The following is a 13,466-nucleotide window of genomic DNA, read 5'->3' as shown; positions in this document are numbered from 1 at the left end:
TACGGATGCACATAGCCTCCCCTCTTAACAAAACTCCTACTAATCAAATCTCTCGTGTGATAAAGCAGCTTAATTTGTTTCGTTGTGTTCGACCTGATTAAGGATTCCAGAGGCATCCTCGCACTGAATCATGAGAAACGGTTGGTGCATGGCACTCGCTACAAAATTTAAGATATTGGTTTGGCTGCGGAGAGCTAAAGCTTAGCTCTATTTATCAAAGAGAATCTTATCATTTAGGAGAATTAAATAAAATTTAGTTTTAAATTTTTTTAATTTTTTCACAGATGCATGATAATTCGCGGGATAAATTTATTGAGCCTAATTAATCTGTAATTTACTATAATGATGCTACAGTACCATCCGCTAATTATGGATTAATATACCTTATTAGATTTGTCTAATGAATTAGCCTAGAAGTTCTACAATTAGCTTTGCAATTAGAGTAGCAAGATTCTTTTTATATGACAGCGCTAAAGTTTAGCCCTCAGGAACCAAGCACCTGGAATCCCTTGCAGCAGGTAGTACGGGTATGTAGCTTTGAGCCTTTGACCACCGTGCTTTGCATTGCGTGTACTCATAAGCTTATGTCAACGTCAGGAATATGGCTCTAGCTTATATCAAACTAGCCTATTTGGAATTGTTCATAAATCCATTTCATGTGTCACCACCTTTTTTCCGAGTTTCCTTTGTCTCCATTTCTTTTGTCTCCATAAATAAAGTACAACACGTGGACTAAATTCCACTGGATTTTTGCAACTCATGGCATCAAGAATACTAAAAAATAAAAAACTTTTCTTTGAAAAATGAAATAATTATATTGGATTAATTATGTGCCTTAATTATGTGTGATGCAATAGGACTACACCTACTATTACATGATGATTATCAGTCGAATAGCTTGATGTGTGTATGCATGGATAAGTCCGATTGGTTCATGACGAAGCTGCAGTAGTGGCCCCCAAAAAGTAGGTTCCATGGATCCATGATTCCCTCTACAGTGTACATGACTAGGACAAGGATTTTTTCTGCAGAGATTTTGTTTATTTGTGGTTCAATCATGAACGAGGAAACTAAAGGTTCTCTCGTGTTAGGTTGGTACACAGATTAATGGCCGCTGATCATGAAACTTGATAACTGGCAAAGAGCAAACTAAGAATACATTTCACAGTCAGTGAAGGTTTTTTCCTGTTCTATATATGGACAGAGCGGAAAAATAAATTGATTTAGCTCAATAGCTCCTTGCTTGTTGTATTCTAGAACGTGTGTGACAGTAGACAGAGCTTGTGTTTGCCTTGTGAAAAGTCACAATCTCTAGAGAAAAGCCTTGAGCCATGTCAAGCCCAGCAAAGTATCGTGGCACACCACTTCTTGCTGCAATATACGTGACTGAACGTGACACCACTACTCCCTGGGGATAAGAAAGTTACACAGCACGCACAGAGTTCTCTCGGGGTAGTGTGTACAAAAAACTTTTGAGAAAGGTTGCTTGTGCTAATCTTTTCCATGTCTCCGTTATGATTGAGCCTGACTCATGACTGCTCGTTGCAACTCCTAGCTAGCTGAAGAGTGCATATATGTCCGAGTTTTTTTTCTTGAAAAAATAAGGGTGTCATGATCCATCGTTGAGCTGTACGCCGCAAAACTGCAGTTGTTTGATCGTTTCTGGAAGCGGTTGGTGCGACTAGGGCTCTCCATTCTCCTGAAGAAATATACGGAATCGTTCATTCAATCAGCTACGTGTCATCATGTCAGTCTGGTCAAGTATCCATTATCCCACCAACTGTGAGTAAATTCAACCTGCATCACCAAAAAAAAAATCGTTTTCCGATATATATAAAAACTGTTAATTTTCTATTGTACTCCATGTTAAGAAAGTATTTTCAGGCAAAATAAAAACTAGTAAGGTTTAATTTTTCCATTTTCAAATATTTTAGAAGACAAATATTGCTAGTATTTATTCGTGATTAAGTGGAGTCCCCATGGGAGACTGGAGCACTTGAACCACATCAATTTAGGACAATGGAAAGGAGAGGGTATAGCTGCTATCTCAGTAGCAGAAACAAGTGCGCACGTACTCCACTTGTCAATGGGGCGGTGGTGGTGCCGGCCGCGATGATCACAACGCGCAGCGGCAGCAAAGGCCCGGCCGGCGATGATCGGGGTTGCACGCGCGGATTACGTCCAAAAAGCGCGTGCTAATCAGCTTCATTAAGCAGCGCTGTCCCCTGCCTACCTGATCATCATCTTGGCCACATGATGAGCCGGGGAGACCAGCGAGACAAAGGAAAGGAGAGCACGGCCATTAATTAAGAATGACCCTGTCTTGATCGTGCCACTGATTAAATGAGAGCTTGGATTAGGAGGCAAAAAGTGGGGAATTTGATTTAGGACTTAGTGACGAGAAGGAATCCGGTGGTGGCGACAGGTACAAGAATGGGGAGTAAAGGACGGGTGAAACTGTGGAACTATAACCGAATTGATCGTCTTACGCTACGGTTAAGATAACAGAATTGTTCGTTTTTCCCTATCAGTTTTGGCTTCGGGGTGAATTGCCTAACGCGTAATTTTATTCGTGTGGTAAACAAGGAGGGCTAGCACATTTTATTCGTGTGAGATACTCTTGAAATATCTAAGAACACGAGAAAAAAAATCTTAAGTTAGTTTGTGATCATTAGACACAGTTTTTTTTTGGGTAAACTGACCGGTGGTACATGCCAAACGACATGGATCATTGGGCTAAGCTTTCGGGTAAAGTGATCGGTAGTTCGGTACCATTGACACAATCACACAACCGTGAGCTCACACCGATACAGTCACTATCGTCACGAATTCATGCGTCAGCCTCAGAATCAAATGCTAGGAGCCGTGGGACAGAGATGTGGCCAGGTGGGCTCAGTTCCAGTAATCCATCACCTCAACACTTCATGGCAAGCAATCTTCATCGCGAGCACAGAAACCACCATTGTCGGTGCACAGCGAGGCAGGCGATGCCGGTCGCGTCACTGCCGTCATGGTCCCAGTTGAAGCTGCGTTCAGGTTGGCAATGGTAAAAAATAAAAAAATAAAAGATCAGAGTGAGCCTGCCCTGAATCTGAACTGCCGCTCAGATTCAGGAGTCTGAACCTGAGCTCAAGAGATCTTGCTGCCTTGGCGTCGCCCAACACGAGCGATAGCAGTAGGCACCGCATCACTTAAGGACAGACTGCAGCTGCAGCCAGGAAACGCTGCCATGCGAAACACAATGGTCACATGTCCTTTCTTTGCTGCGTTGTTTTCGTCAGCAGGAGACGCCGAGGCTGCCTGGGCCGTTAGTAGGGGGAAAGGGACCAAGGACCAGCCACACACCACAGCGGCAACCTACAAGTAAGATGCCATATCCGTCTTTGGGGCAAGTACACATGGAAAAGATTGCTCAACAACCGGTGCAGTGCTGCAACAATGCCAAGAGGCCGTGTGCAGTTGTAGCATGGTCCAGAAGACCACAACGACTAACAGGGTGGTGGGGAGCAACACAGACAAATAATTCGTCCAAAATGATTAGCTAAAGCCTAAGTTCATCATCATGGAGTGGAGCTGCACGGCGAGCTAGAAGAAGCGGGGTGGATTGGAGTACCAGTTCGTCTACCGATTGGGCCGTGCTTGAAGTTCCAAGGATGATCTGGATGGCTTTAGGCTCATGGTTTCCTGAGGATCCATCTCTCGGTCAAGTATTTTGCTGCATGCGCCATGAGGCAGACCCCAAAACAGTGGGCTTTTGGAAACTGTGAAACGACTGCAAAGAAACTGCACACGTTCAGTTCTCACAACATTTAACAGGATTGCTGTTCAGCAAAGAAGAACTTATTTGTAAAAGACAGAAACAAAACTGATGCAATTTAAGTAAAATGAAAACCATCAATCGCCCCATGTGCTGAAAGCTGGGAGCAAACCAACGATCCTAGAACACTGATATATGTATGCATCATACTACAACATTTGTGCAAGTGTACAGCCAGTAAGCCAAAGAAACAAATGCAACACGGTTATGAGGGGCACTTTCTTGATGGGAACCACTTCAGGAACTCTAGAAGACGGTGAAGTTGTAAATGCTGAGGGTAAGGCCCGGATCTATCAAACAATTATATAGGATATAATGGCGATGGCATAGACTTGACTTACGATGCAGAACTGGGGACATCTGTCTGATCCCATCACTAGAGATCTTGATTACAGAAAGCCCCTTTTCATCCAGCCATGGCAGGATCAATAGAAAAACTTTGATTATGTGTCACTTGATGCTACACAGAACCCCAACATAATTATCTATACCATGCACAATATACATGAGCTTTTGGACATTGGGCTATGCTCAATTAATGTTATTGACGTGTAAGAAAATATATAACATTGGGCTATGCTCAATTAATGTTATAGAAAATATCTAGGGAATACTCATAAATAAATTTTTCGATTTATTTTATGGGAGAAACGTGCGGTATTTACTAAGACTGTTATTGATGTGCATGCATCCTACCAACTAGAAAGCATTTGGAAATAATGCAATGATGTGATGGACAAGGTGGGATATTCATGGGGAAAATGTGCAGTGTTTACCTCTCAGGGCTACAACGTTTGATGAGAGAACAAACATTTCAACAATGAATATAACAGATGATGGAAACTCCCAAACCTGCAAATATTTACAATGAATTTACAAAGATAAAATCACAGGTAGGTCTATAAGAATAATCCTTAGTACACACAAATCTTTTATACCATCATTGTGAAAAGAAACAACTTGAAGTAGCTTGAAATGATAACAGCGAATAGAACCTCTCTATACCTGAGTAATGAAAAATTTTAGTTGTCAATAAGTTTCAGGGAAAGCAAAGTAAATAACAAATGAAATAAGAAATCATATAAAATTCAACTAGAGCAGAAATGAACTATGAGTCTATTATAGAATCTCTAGTAGTTGCATAAATCCCATAACAACACTCAAGCGCATGTTCACACGGGATGCACTACCAACAAATGCATTCTTTTAAGAAATAGAAAACTTGTCATGCCAATTGCACCTTGTAATGTCGAAAGATAGTTTGAGAATGAACCGCACTCCCAGGAATAACATGATCATAAATATGATGTTCCCTAACAATGCATCGCCAATAACCTGTACAGCAACAGATTGTTAGACACACTGATAAGACAGTAAGCAGCGAAAAGAAAATTGAATGCTGTCAACTCTAATCACCTCAAAGCAATTGAAAATTGTAGAGAAAATGCTTGTGGAAGAAGCCCCATCAGCTCTGTTTCCTTTCGAAAAAGATATTCTGACTTGCATAGTTATGGATTGTTTAAGTTGAGCAGATAGTTCATGATAACCAAAATCAAATTTAAGATTTATTAATACTACGGATACATGCGTCAAGAGCAATATGTATCAAAGTGGACCGGTAAAGTATTCCCTGCAAGGCAGAACACAATCAGGCATGTAAGAGAACGGAACTTTGGACATAATGACATACCCACAAAATAAGTTCTTGAAGGGAAAAGTACGAAATTACAAGTAAGGAAGCCAGAGATCACTGCAAGAGGAGAGCAAATTACAAAAGGAATGCCAAACTATGCAGCTAAAACTTTAAGAATAGAAAACAATGGCTCTTGTATGCTGTTGCCAGAGTTTCACAAAAAGAAGAAGCAGTTGTCAGAAGGGTCCGAAAATCACATAAGGTTGCAGTGTCAGTGAAACAGGAGAAGCTTCAGATTTTCAAGCAGAAGCGTGGGAAATATTGAGTAAAATGCAATGAGAATGTTTATGTTTATTGTTACAATCCTCGTTGTTTGGTGTTATCTCTACAGTCTGCACAATAAAATTGAATCGGAAAAGCTAAGGAAGAAGCAAATACTTGCATTAATGTAGAAAGGGGAGCCCTCCTGGCATAACTACTCTACGAGTGGGCATCTCCACTAACAACTGTTTTAGTACAGAATTGTTGAGTCAAGGGAAGTGCAAAGTATACATGCTTAGTGCTTTAGTACAACAAGATCAGCGAAAGAAAGCAGTGTGTGAATATTCGTATGAGCCAAATCCACTTAAATCTTTCCAATAAGGCGAAGCAACAATCAGAGTCTGTACAAACAGCAAAGATTTATACCTTGTCAACAGATGATCCCATGCTCAGCTTATTAAACAGAATATGGCGGTACGCCCTTGTCTTGTGCAGGATCAGATCAATCAAGATAATCTACAAAAGGAGCAAGCAATGTCAAGGCTTCAGTCAAGTACGAGATGTGCAGCTGACATATTGTCAAGGCTTCAGTCAAGTACGAGATGTGCAGATGACATATCTCAAACTACAAAATTGCAAGGCATAGTTCGTTAACCACCGTACCATGAATTCGCACTCAATGTAGGGATCAGCAACAGCCTTGCAGTTATCCTAGGCACGAAAAAAAGGATAGCATTCAGAGTTTGATGGCTCACAAGCAGACGGCAAAAAGGATTGAAAGTATGGTCCGGAGACTTGAGAGATCAGGGGCGCTGTGTGGCTTACGCATTTCATCAAGCGGATGTTGCCCGGGGAATACTGCACGAAGAGCGTCTTGACGCGCCCGCCGCAGCCGACGCAGCGCGGACCCTCCCCTTCCGCCTGTGCATCGCCCATCGCTAGGACTCCGTCCGCAGAAGCTTCTGCAGGACCCAACTGCGGCCCGCCGCCTCTCAGCTCCCCACTCGCAGAGGTCCAGTCTCCCCGCCTCAGCTCCTCCGCCTTATCGCCACCTCGTCACCGCTTCCCCTGCCTCCCCGGAGATGGTCGCCGGCGGCTTCGGATCGGTCATCGGTGTGAGAGTGGGTTGAGCCTAGAGGATTGCACAGTTCTAGCTGAAATGGGCCTGGGCCGCTCGGAGACTCGGCCCATAACTGATTTAAGGAGGTCGGCTGCTCGTTGCTCATCCTAACTCCCACTCAGGCACTCAGTGTTGTGATTCCAAAAGAACATCTCATTGGTCTATCTTTAAAAAAAATATCTCATTGGTCCACGTGTCAGAGAGATTCTGGAGCGATTTTATTGTTCTCTTTGTAATGTTACTTACTATGCATTCTAGTAAACACGATGGATACATATGCACCATCCAAATATTGGTGAAAGGGCAACTGGGAAAACAACACTACAGATACAATCATACAATAAGTTCAGCTCATGTTTATTTGCGAAACAGATGAGAATGACATGAGCATTATTTGATATACCAGTTGAAACACCTCTTTCTAACATCCTAGGCCCTGTTTTGGAAGACATCAACAGTTCAGTTCCCGTAGGAATCGGGAAATTTTTCAACATCCCACATCGAGTTTGAACAAAAAAAGTGGGTCATGCTCTGGCAGCAGCTAGGTCACAGTGGCCTCAACCTCTTGCAGCCTCAGGGTAACGGCTCTCTTGTGCGCCTCGAGCCCTTCGACTTCAGCCATCTTTGCGACGTACGGACCCAGCTTTCTCAGCCCTTCCTCTGTAAGGGATTGGACAGTAATGTATTTGAGGAAAGAATTCAGTGATACACCACTGTACATCCTCGCATAACCGTAGGTTGGAAGGACATGGTTCGTTCCACTTGCGTAATCGCCCACGCTCTCTGGGGTCCATTGGCCCAAGAAAACTGAACCTGCCATATGGAAACTGAATATTTAGATCGAGATTTTTGTGCACAAGGGGTGGCAAAGAAAAGGATAAGGATCAATATCACCAAAGAAGCAAAGAACATATGCCTACCTGCATTCTCGATGAACTCCTCCCACTGCTCAGCATGCTTAACATTGATGATCAGATGCTCAGGGGCATACAAATTTGAGAATGATATGGCCTGCAAAAGGGACAAACAAAGGTCAGAACTGGGGCTGTTGAGGTCACAGTAGAGTGGTGATGCACTTGCTACACAGATGGGTCAGGTGTAAGACATGGCAGGAAGCAGGAATGAAATTACCTCAACCATATCTTTGGCAAACACAGTGAAACTGTGGCTAAGTGCTTTTGAAGCAAATTCACCTCTTGGAAGAGAGTTGCACTGCTTGCTAACTTCTGCTTCAATGGCATCCAAATCAACACCATCTCCAGCAATAACTAGAACAACTTGACTATCTGGGCCGTGCTCTGCCTACAAAAAAAAGGGCAGCTAACTGTAATGGTAAACATCATGAACATGGTATGCCAATAGGGGTAGCACCCTAAAACGAAATTCAGTATTTCAAAGAGAAACATCACATCTACACCATTTAGCAGTGAAAATCAGATTAGAACAATTAAGAGAATACCAGTACCTGCGATAGCAAATCAGCAGCAACATGAACTGGGTTTGCATATTTATCAGCAATGACTAAAACTTCAGAAGGGCCAGCAGGCATGTCTATAGATACCATAGCTTCACTGTTCTGCAGTCAAACAAGAATCAGAACCACAAAATTGTTGCAAGTAGAAAAGATGTGCTAGGCAGATAATGATCAAGTTTTACACAATGGAAAGAACAGAGCAAACCTGAAGAATCATTTTGGCAGCTGTTACATACTGGTTACCGGGCCCAAAAATCTTCTCAACCTGCAGAGGCAGAAAAACAGTTAGCAAAGAGTTATGCGAAACTTGCATCAGAATGTACAGTCAATATATAAAAAAAGTAAATAGCTGCTGCAGAACATGGTGAGCCAAGATGTCCATATGTCAACAGGTGCTTTGAGCGGAATTTAAAGCAGTAAGAACATGGCATGCCCCATAAAAGTGCTCAAGTTATTAAGTCCTGTTAGAGTTATTAACAAGCAGAAGGTAATTAGATATAGGCGAGACTATAAACAAATCACTACTGATTTTAAACATGTAACCAAGAAGTTTATGTACTTCAAATACCTTTGGGCACGACGCAGTTCCCCATGCCATAGCTGAGATTGCCTGAAAGTAACCACCATTGAGGGTAAAGAACTAAATAATGGAGCAGAAAACAATCTCAAGTCTGCTACTACCTGAGCTCCTCCAGCTTTCAGTATGTGTGTGACACCAGCTTTTTTTGCACAGTAAAGAACCTCCTGCAGGAAATAAAAGTGTCTAGGTCTCCATCAAACAATTGCTGAAAAAGTACTGGTGTAGTTTCCCAAAAGTGTACCTTGCATATGTTACCATCACGACTAGGGGGTGTGGCAAGAACAATAGTTTTGCATCCAGCAATCTGTGCAGGCTGGCACAAGGAGAAACCATTTGAGAAGTTCTGAACAGCGAATCATTACAAATTGAGATGATTGAGCAGAGGCAAGCATACCACAGCAAGCATCAACGCAGTTGAAGGCAAGACGGCAGTGCCACCTGGGACATACAGCCCAACAGAGCCAATGCATCTTGTTATTCTTTTACATCTTACCCCCTTCATATATTCATGAAATGGGCATATATAATTAACAAAGAGCATACAGGAAAGGTGAAAAATTGTAAATAGAAACATTGATACAACTCTTACTTTCATATTCTCAACTGTCTTCTCGGGTAATTTTTGTGAAACATGGAAGGCATATATATTGTCATATGCAACGTCGAAGGCTTCCTTCACAGCTGGATCAAGCTACAGTACTTGCGTAGGTAAGACAACCAAACTCATATAGCAAATAAGAGAAACAACATAAACATAAGCACCATTCGCATGAAAAATTAGAACTTATTAACATCGCTTGCACATACTTCTAAGGATTCAAAATCTCTTAGTGGTCAGTGCAAGTCGCTAAAGCCTGGAGTTGCTGCTATTGAAGAAATAGGTAACTAACGAAATCATATATCACACCATCCTAGAAATACATGTTTAACTGCAGAGATAGGTATCACATCTGACCAGAAGTTCAAAGAGAAGAAACAACATGATGCATAGAGAATCATTGAATACTTCATATAGTACATGATTTGTACTGTTGAAATTGCAGAACTAAGTTGCAGATAACAGGATTACTACCTCTGCATCTGGGAGATCGCTAACACGCACAACAACATCATCAAGTGTGACCTTATCAAACTTTTCTGTATAACTGAACCAACCAAACCCAGAAAATTAAGCATAATCTTTCATTCAACGAAGAAAAAACCATCCATAGCAGCAACACTTACTCCTTAACCGCAGCATCGCCTCTGACACGGACATCCTCAACAATTGGATTCACCTGATTGCACCAGACAGAACCCCATGGGTCTCAGGCTATGGAACAATACTAGACTTCAATACTATGACTAATCCCCACCTCATCTTACCGTGCCGAATATGGACGAGAAGTCAATGCGGGGACGAGCCTTGAGGCCGCTAGCCTCGGCGTCGCTGAGGTCGGACAGCCTAAACGACTTCATCGCGCTACTGGCAGTCAACCCTGAACATCAGGAAGCAACGCGCCATTCCATTGAACTTAATCAACAGCATTAGGAACAAGTTGCTGGCAGCAACAGCAAAAGGATATAAGAAAACAAGCGCGCACCTCTGGGTTTGAGGACTCTGGTGGAGGCAAAACGGAGCCCAGAACCAAATAAAACCCTGGCGCTCCCAACGAGCGGCGCCGGCGCCGGCGGAGCGCGCAAGCTGCCCATGAACAGAGCGCGATTCAATTCTGGAGCGTTCGCGAGTGTCAGAGGCGAGGGGAGGGAGCGCGAAAATTGAACAGGAATCAAGCTCGGCGAGGGGAGCGAAGTGGAGAGAGAGACGAACCGTATCGATGCGGCGGCGCGCGGGGCAGGCTTCCTCCGGCGGCGACGGTTGAGGCGATGGGGGAGGAGGAGGCCGCCGCCGTCCGTGTCCACTGGTCTGTCAGTCACGCACGCACTCTCACTCCTCTTTTCCTGGATATTACTGGGCCTTCAGACAATGGGCCGAGCCAGGAACCATAGGCCCGGAAGCCCAGCAAGAGCGGCGGCGCCCCCCTCAAAAAAAAAAGCAAGAGCGGAGGCGCTGGCCGGGAGGACGGCGACGGTCGTGTGGAGGGGTGGCAGCGGTTTTCGGGAGGAAGAGCTGCGGGTCGGGAGAGGGACGAATGGCGCTCGGTGAGACGGTGATTCATCTTGGATTCCCGTAACTCTGCGTGCGTGGAGCCTCTTGTTTCAATTGGAGCACCGCGTATTGCTCTGCTCTTGCTCTGCCAGGAATGCACGGCGGCGGCAGAGCTCCAGCAATGGCTGGCGTCAAAGCATCCATTTTGTACGCGTGTGTTTGCGTCGGGCACGCTGCGAACCAAGCCGCCGTTCCCGGCCGCGAGCTCGGGAGCGCCTCCAGGCTCCTCTCCGCTCCCTGCAAACTGCGGGAGCCAGGGTATCGGAGAGCCGGTGCTGGTGCCTGAGCGTGTGGGGGTTGGGAATGGAGCTGTACGCTTCCGGCAGGAACGTCAGCTGGGGAGGACGGTGGCGGGGTCGTCGGCCGACGAGCCCCCGATCCAACCAGGCCCAGGGGGGTAAATGAAACATAGCGGGGAAATATGCAAATAATCGGATCGCGGTTATTAATCGCGATCCTATTTAGGGTCTAAATGAAAATTACCGGGGGCAATATGCAAAACTATCAGATCGCGATTACTAATCGCGATCCAAATGAGGGGGTATTTGAAAAATGTCAGGGGCTACATGAAAATAGTCAGATTGCGACCTGGGGTCCTTTTACAAAAGTTGGCGGCGACGACCGTTGCCGCCGGTGACCTCCGTTTGCCACGTCGCACGGCATGTGTGCCGCCTGATCCTCCGGAGAATCTACCACCGCTGTTGGTGCCTCCGGCCGGATATCCTCGGGCGCCGCCGCCGCTCACGGCCCTACCATCCTGGAGATGCTGCGAGCAGCAGCGCCGTCTCGAGTGTCTCAGAGCGTGCGGGTGCCCAGTGACGGGGATCTCCCAGAGCAGCGGCGGCGCTGGTGATTTCTTTGGCTGGCTACTCCCGCTCCTGCTGGCTGCTCGTGAGCTGAAGCCACCAAGCGCGCCGGCTCGTTGCCTTTGCAGGTCCTGTGCGTGCTGCTCCAACGTCTCCGTCCTCTTCGGCCGCCTCGGCATCGCTTTCAAGCGCCCCGAGCTGGAGTGGTTCGTCAATGCACCTCCTCACTCTCGCTCCGTCTGCCTCTGCCCCCTCCCCCCTCTGGATTCTAGGGTAGTCCCTGGCTCCCTGCTTCTCCCTTGCATTTTTCTTGGAATTGCAATGCTGATTGACCTTCTGGCGTGATTTGATCCAATGTTCAGTTTGTTTGTAGCTGAATGTTGTAATTGTGACGATCAATCGAACTCAGAGACGAAATAGCCTCAAGCAGATCAAGCGAACCATTCTGGTGTTTTTTTCCTTTTTCTATTGTTTCGATGAATACTTGATGTATTAGAAATCCTAACCGCTGTACTCACTCCTTAGTAGTTGCAGATCTCTCTGGTTATGGCTAGTCAAACCATAGCTGCAGACAGGTGTGCAACTATTTTACTTTGGGCTCATGATAATGGTAATGAGTTGCTTTTGTTTCTGGGTTTTTTTAGAATGCTTTAGTTTCTGGTTAGGTGTGCCTTCTTTGTCTTGTAAAATGTGCTCTGCTGCTTACCTGTAATTGAATGTCAATTGACGTGATCACTAGAAATAAGTGTCATGCAAGGTTGGGAGATTATGCTGAGATAATCTTGAACAAGTTTATTCAGAGGTTGTGTTCTGTAGTTTTTCTTCGATGGATACTTGAGGTGTTAGAATCCAATCTTCTGCCCTTGTTTGTAGTTTTTAGTGTTATTTGGCAGATCTCTACAATTATGAATTGATACTTAGGTAGTTTCTTGTTCAAAGAAGACACTTTGATAGTTCCTTACCACAACATACGTTGTGTGCAATCACTTTTCTTGGGGCTGTGTGGTTCATAATGGTGGACTGCTGGTTTGGTTTCAGACTTTGCACATCATTGCCTGCTTAGCTATCTGATTTTTCTTAGCTTTTCTTTGATATTCTATTCTGATCCCTTACTCTGAAACGTTTACGTGTTGATGATTTGCTGAGGCTTTCCTCTTAATGAAATACGTGGTCAGGCACGTTCGCGGAAAAAAATGATTTGCTGAGGCATCCAAGCATATTTCAATATTGCCCTCTATGGTTGGGTTGGACATTCAGAAGAACATTGTCAGGAAACACGAAGAGCCAATGAGCCATACAAGGAATCTGCTTAGAGTTTAGCGTGGGATTGATAAGATTAAAGTTGTCTCAGCAAACATTAGTCATGGGGTAAGTATAAGTTGCACACTAACCTCGATTTTGCTTCACGCTCAGTTACTTGAAAGTTTGTCTCATGAACTGACGAGTTTGGTTTTCCTTGCATGACCGCTCAGTTACCAACAGTGAAAAGCTCAGGAAGCTGCTCCGCATGAGCTTATACACTTTTAGCTTATGGGAGAAACGACCTGTTTGGGGGAGCTTTTAGCTTTTGGAGCTTCCTAGAGAAGCAATAGCTGGACTCAAACAGGACCTAGATGGATACATTTT

The 13,466-nt window shown here is 44.5% G+C and overlaps 2 protein-coding genes across 6 annotated transcripts; both read right to left on the bottom strand.

Annotated features, from left to right (window-relative positions):
* Positions 1-2,731: 2,731 nt before the first annotated feature.
* LOC112877848 (protein arv1 homolog) lies at positions 2,732-6,890 on the bottom strand. 4 transcript variants are annotated; one of them, XM_025942223.1, is made up of 10 exons: positions 6,537-6,890; positions 6,375-6,422; positions 6,138-6,227; positions 5,402-5,447; positions 5,234-5,316; positions 5,058-5,152; positions 4,756-4,822; positions 4,594-4,669; positions 4,159-4,277; positions 2,732-3,772 (listed from the first exon to the last, which is right to left on the bottom strand). In XM_025942223.1, exons 1-9 carry the CDS (start codon positions 6,645-6,647, stop codon positions 4,261-4,263), a joined length of 633 nt encoding a protein of 210 aa, XP_025798008.1. In that variant the 5' UTR covers positions 6,648-6,890; the 3' UTR covers positions 2,732-3,772; positions 4,159-4,260. The 4 variants fall into 4 exon arrangements, with proteins under 4 accessions (XP_025798008.1, XP_025798006.1, XP_025798007.1 ...); XM_025942221.1 differs by lacking the exon at positions 4,159-4,277 and having other exon boundaries at positions 2,732-3,357; positions 3,614-3,772; XM_025942222.1 differs by lacking the exon at positions 4,159-4,277 and having other exon boundaries at positions 2,732-3,027; positions 3,614-3,772.
* A 218-nt stretch (positions 6,891-7,108) lies between these two features.
* On the bottom strand, positions 7,109-10,817 carry LOC112877072 (histidinol dehydrogenase, chloroplastic). Of its 2 annotated transcripts, none has more exons than XM_025941274.1 (15): positions 10,696-10,817; positions 10,469-10,597; positions 10,251-10,363; positions 10,110-10,162; positions 9,958-10,030; positions 9,475-9,576; positions 9,280-9,381; positions 9,127-9,198; positions 8,987-9,049; positions 8,874-8,915; positions 8,511-8,570; positions 8,297-8,407; positions 7,963-8,133; positions 7,752-7,842; positions 7,109-7,644 (listed from the first exon to the last, which is right to left on the bottom strand). In XM_025941274.1, exons 2-15 carry the CDS (start codon positions 10,575-10,577, stop codon positions 7,373-7,375), a joined length of 1,434 nt encoding a protein of 477 aa, XP_025797059.1. In that variant the 5' UTR covers positions 10,578-10,597; positions 10,696-10,817; the 3' UTR covers positions 7,109-7,372. The 2 variants fall into 2 exon arrangements, with proteins under 2 accessions (XP_025797059.1, XP_025797061.1); XM_025941276.1 differs by having other exon boundaries at positions 10,469-10,569; positions 10,696-10,795.
* Between the last annotated feature and the right edge of the window lie 2,649 nt (positions 10,818-13,466).

Source organism: Panicum hallii, chromosome 9, assembly GCF_002211085.1.
Source record: "Panicum hallii strain FIL2 chromosome 9, PHallii_v3.1, whole genome shotgun sequence".
NCBI classification, from domain to species: Eukaryota; Viridiplantae; Streptophyta; class Magnoliopsida; order Poales; family Poaceae; genus Panicum; species Panicum hallii.
Note: the sequence above shows the minus strand (reverse complement) of the source record. Positions and strands in the feature narration are given on the sequence as shown.

Coding starts and splice junctions, on each gene's coding strand:
- LOC112877848 (XM_025942220.1), bottom strand. CDS start 6,647: ATGGGCGATGCACAGGCGGAAGGGGAGGGTCCGCGCTGCGTCGGCTGC. Junction 5,317..5,401: donor ACATATTGCTCTTGACGCAT/GTATCCGTAGTA, acceptor TAACTATGCAAG/TCAGAATATCTTTTTCGAAA. Junction 5,153..5,233: donor CAATTTTCAATTGCTTTGAG/GTGATTAGAGTT, acceptor GTTGCTGTACAG/GTTATTGGCGATGCATTGTT.
- LOC112877072 (XM_025941274.1), bottom strand. CDS start 10,577: ATGGGCAGCTTGCGCGCTCCGCCGGCGCCGGCGCCGCTCGTTGGGAGC. Junction 9,199..9,279: donor CTGCGTTGATGCTTGCTGTG/GTATGCTTGCCT, acceptor TCCTTGTGCCAG/CCTGCACAGATTGCTGGATG. Junction 8,916..8,986: donor TGAAAGCTGGAGGAGCTCAG/GTAGTAGCAGAC, acceptor GGTTACTTTCAG/GCAATCTCAGCTATGGCATG.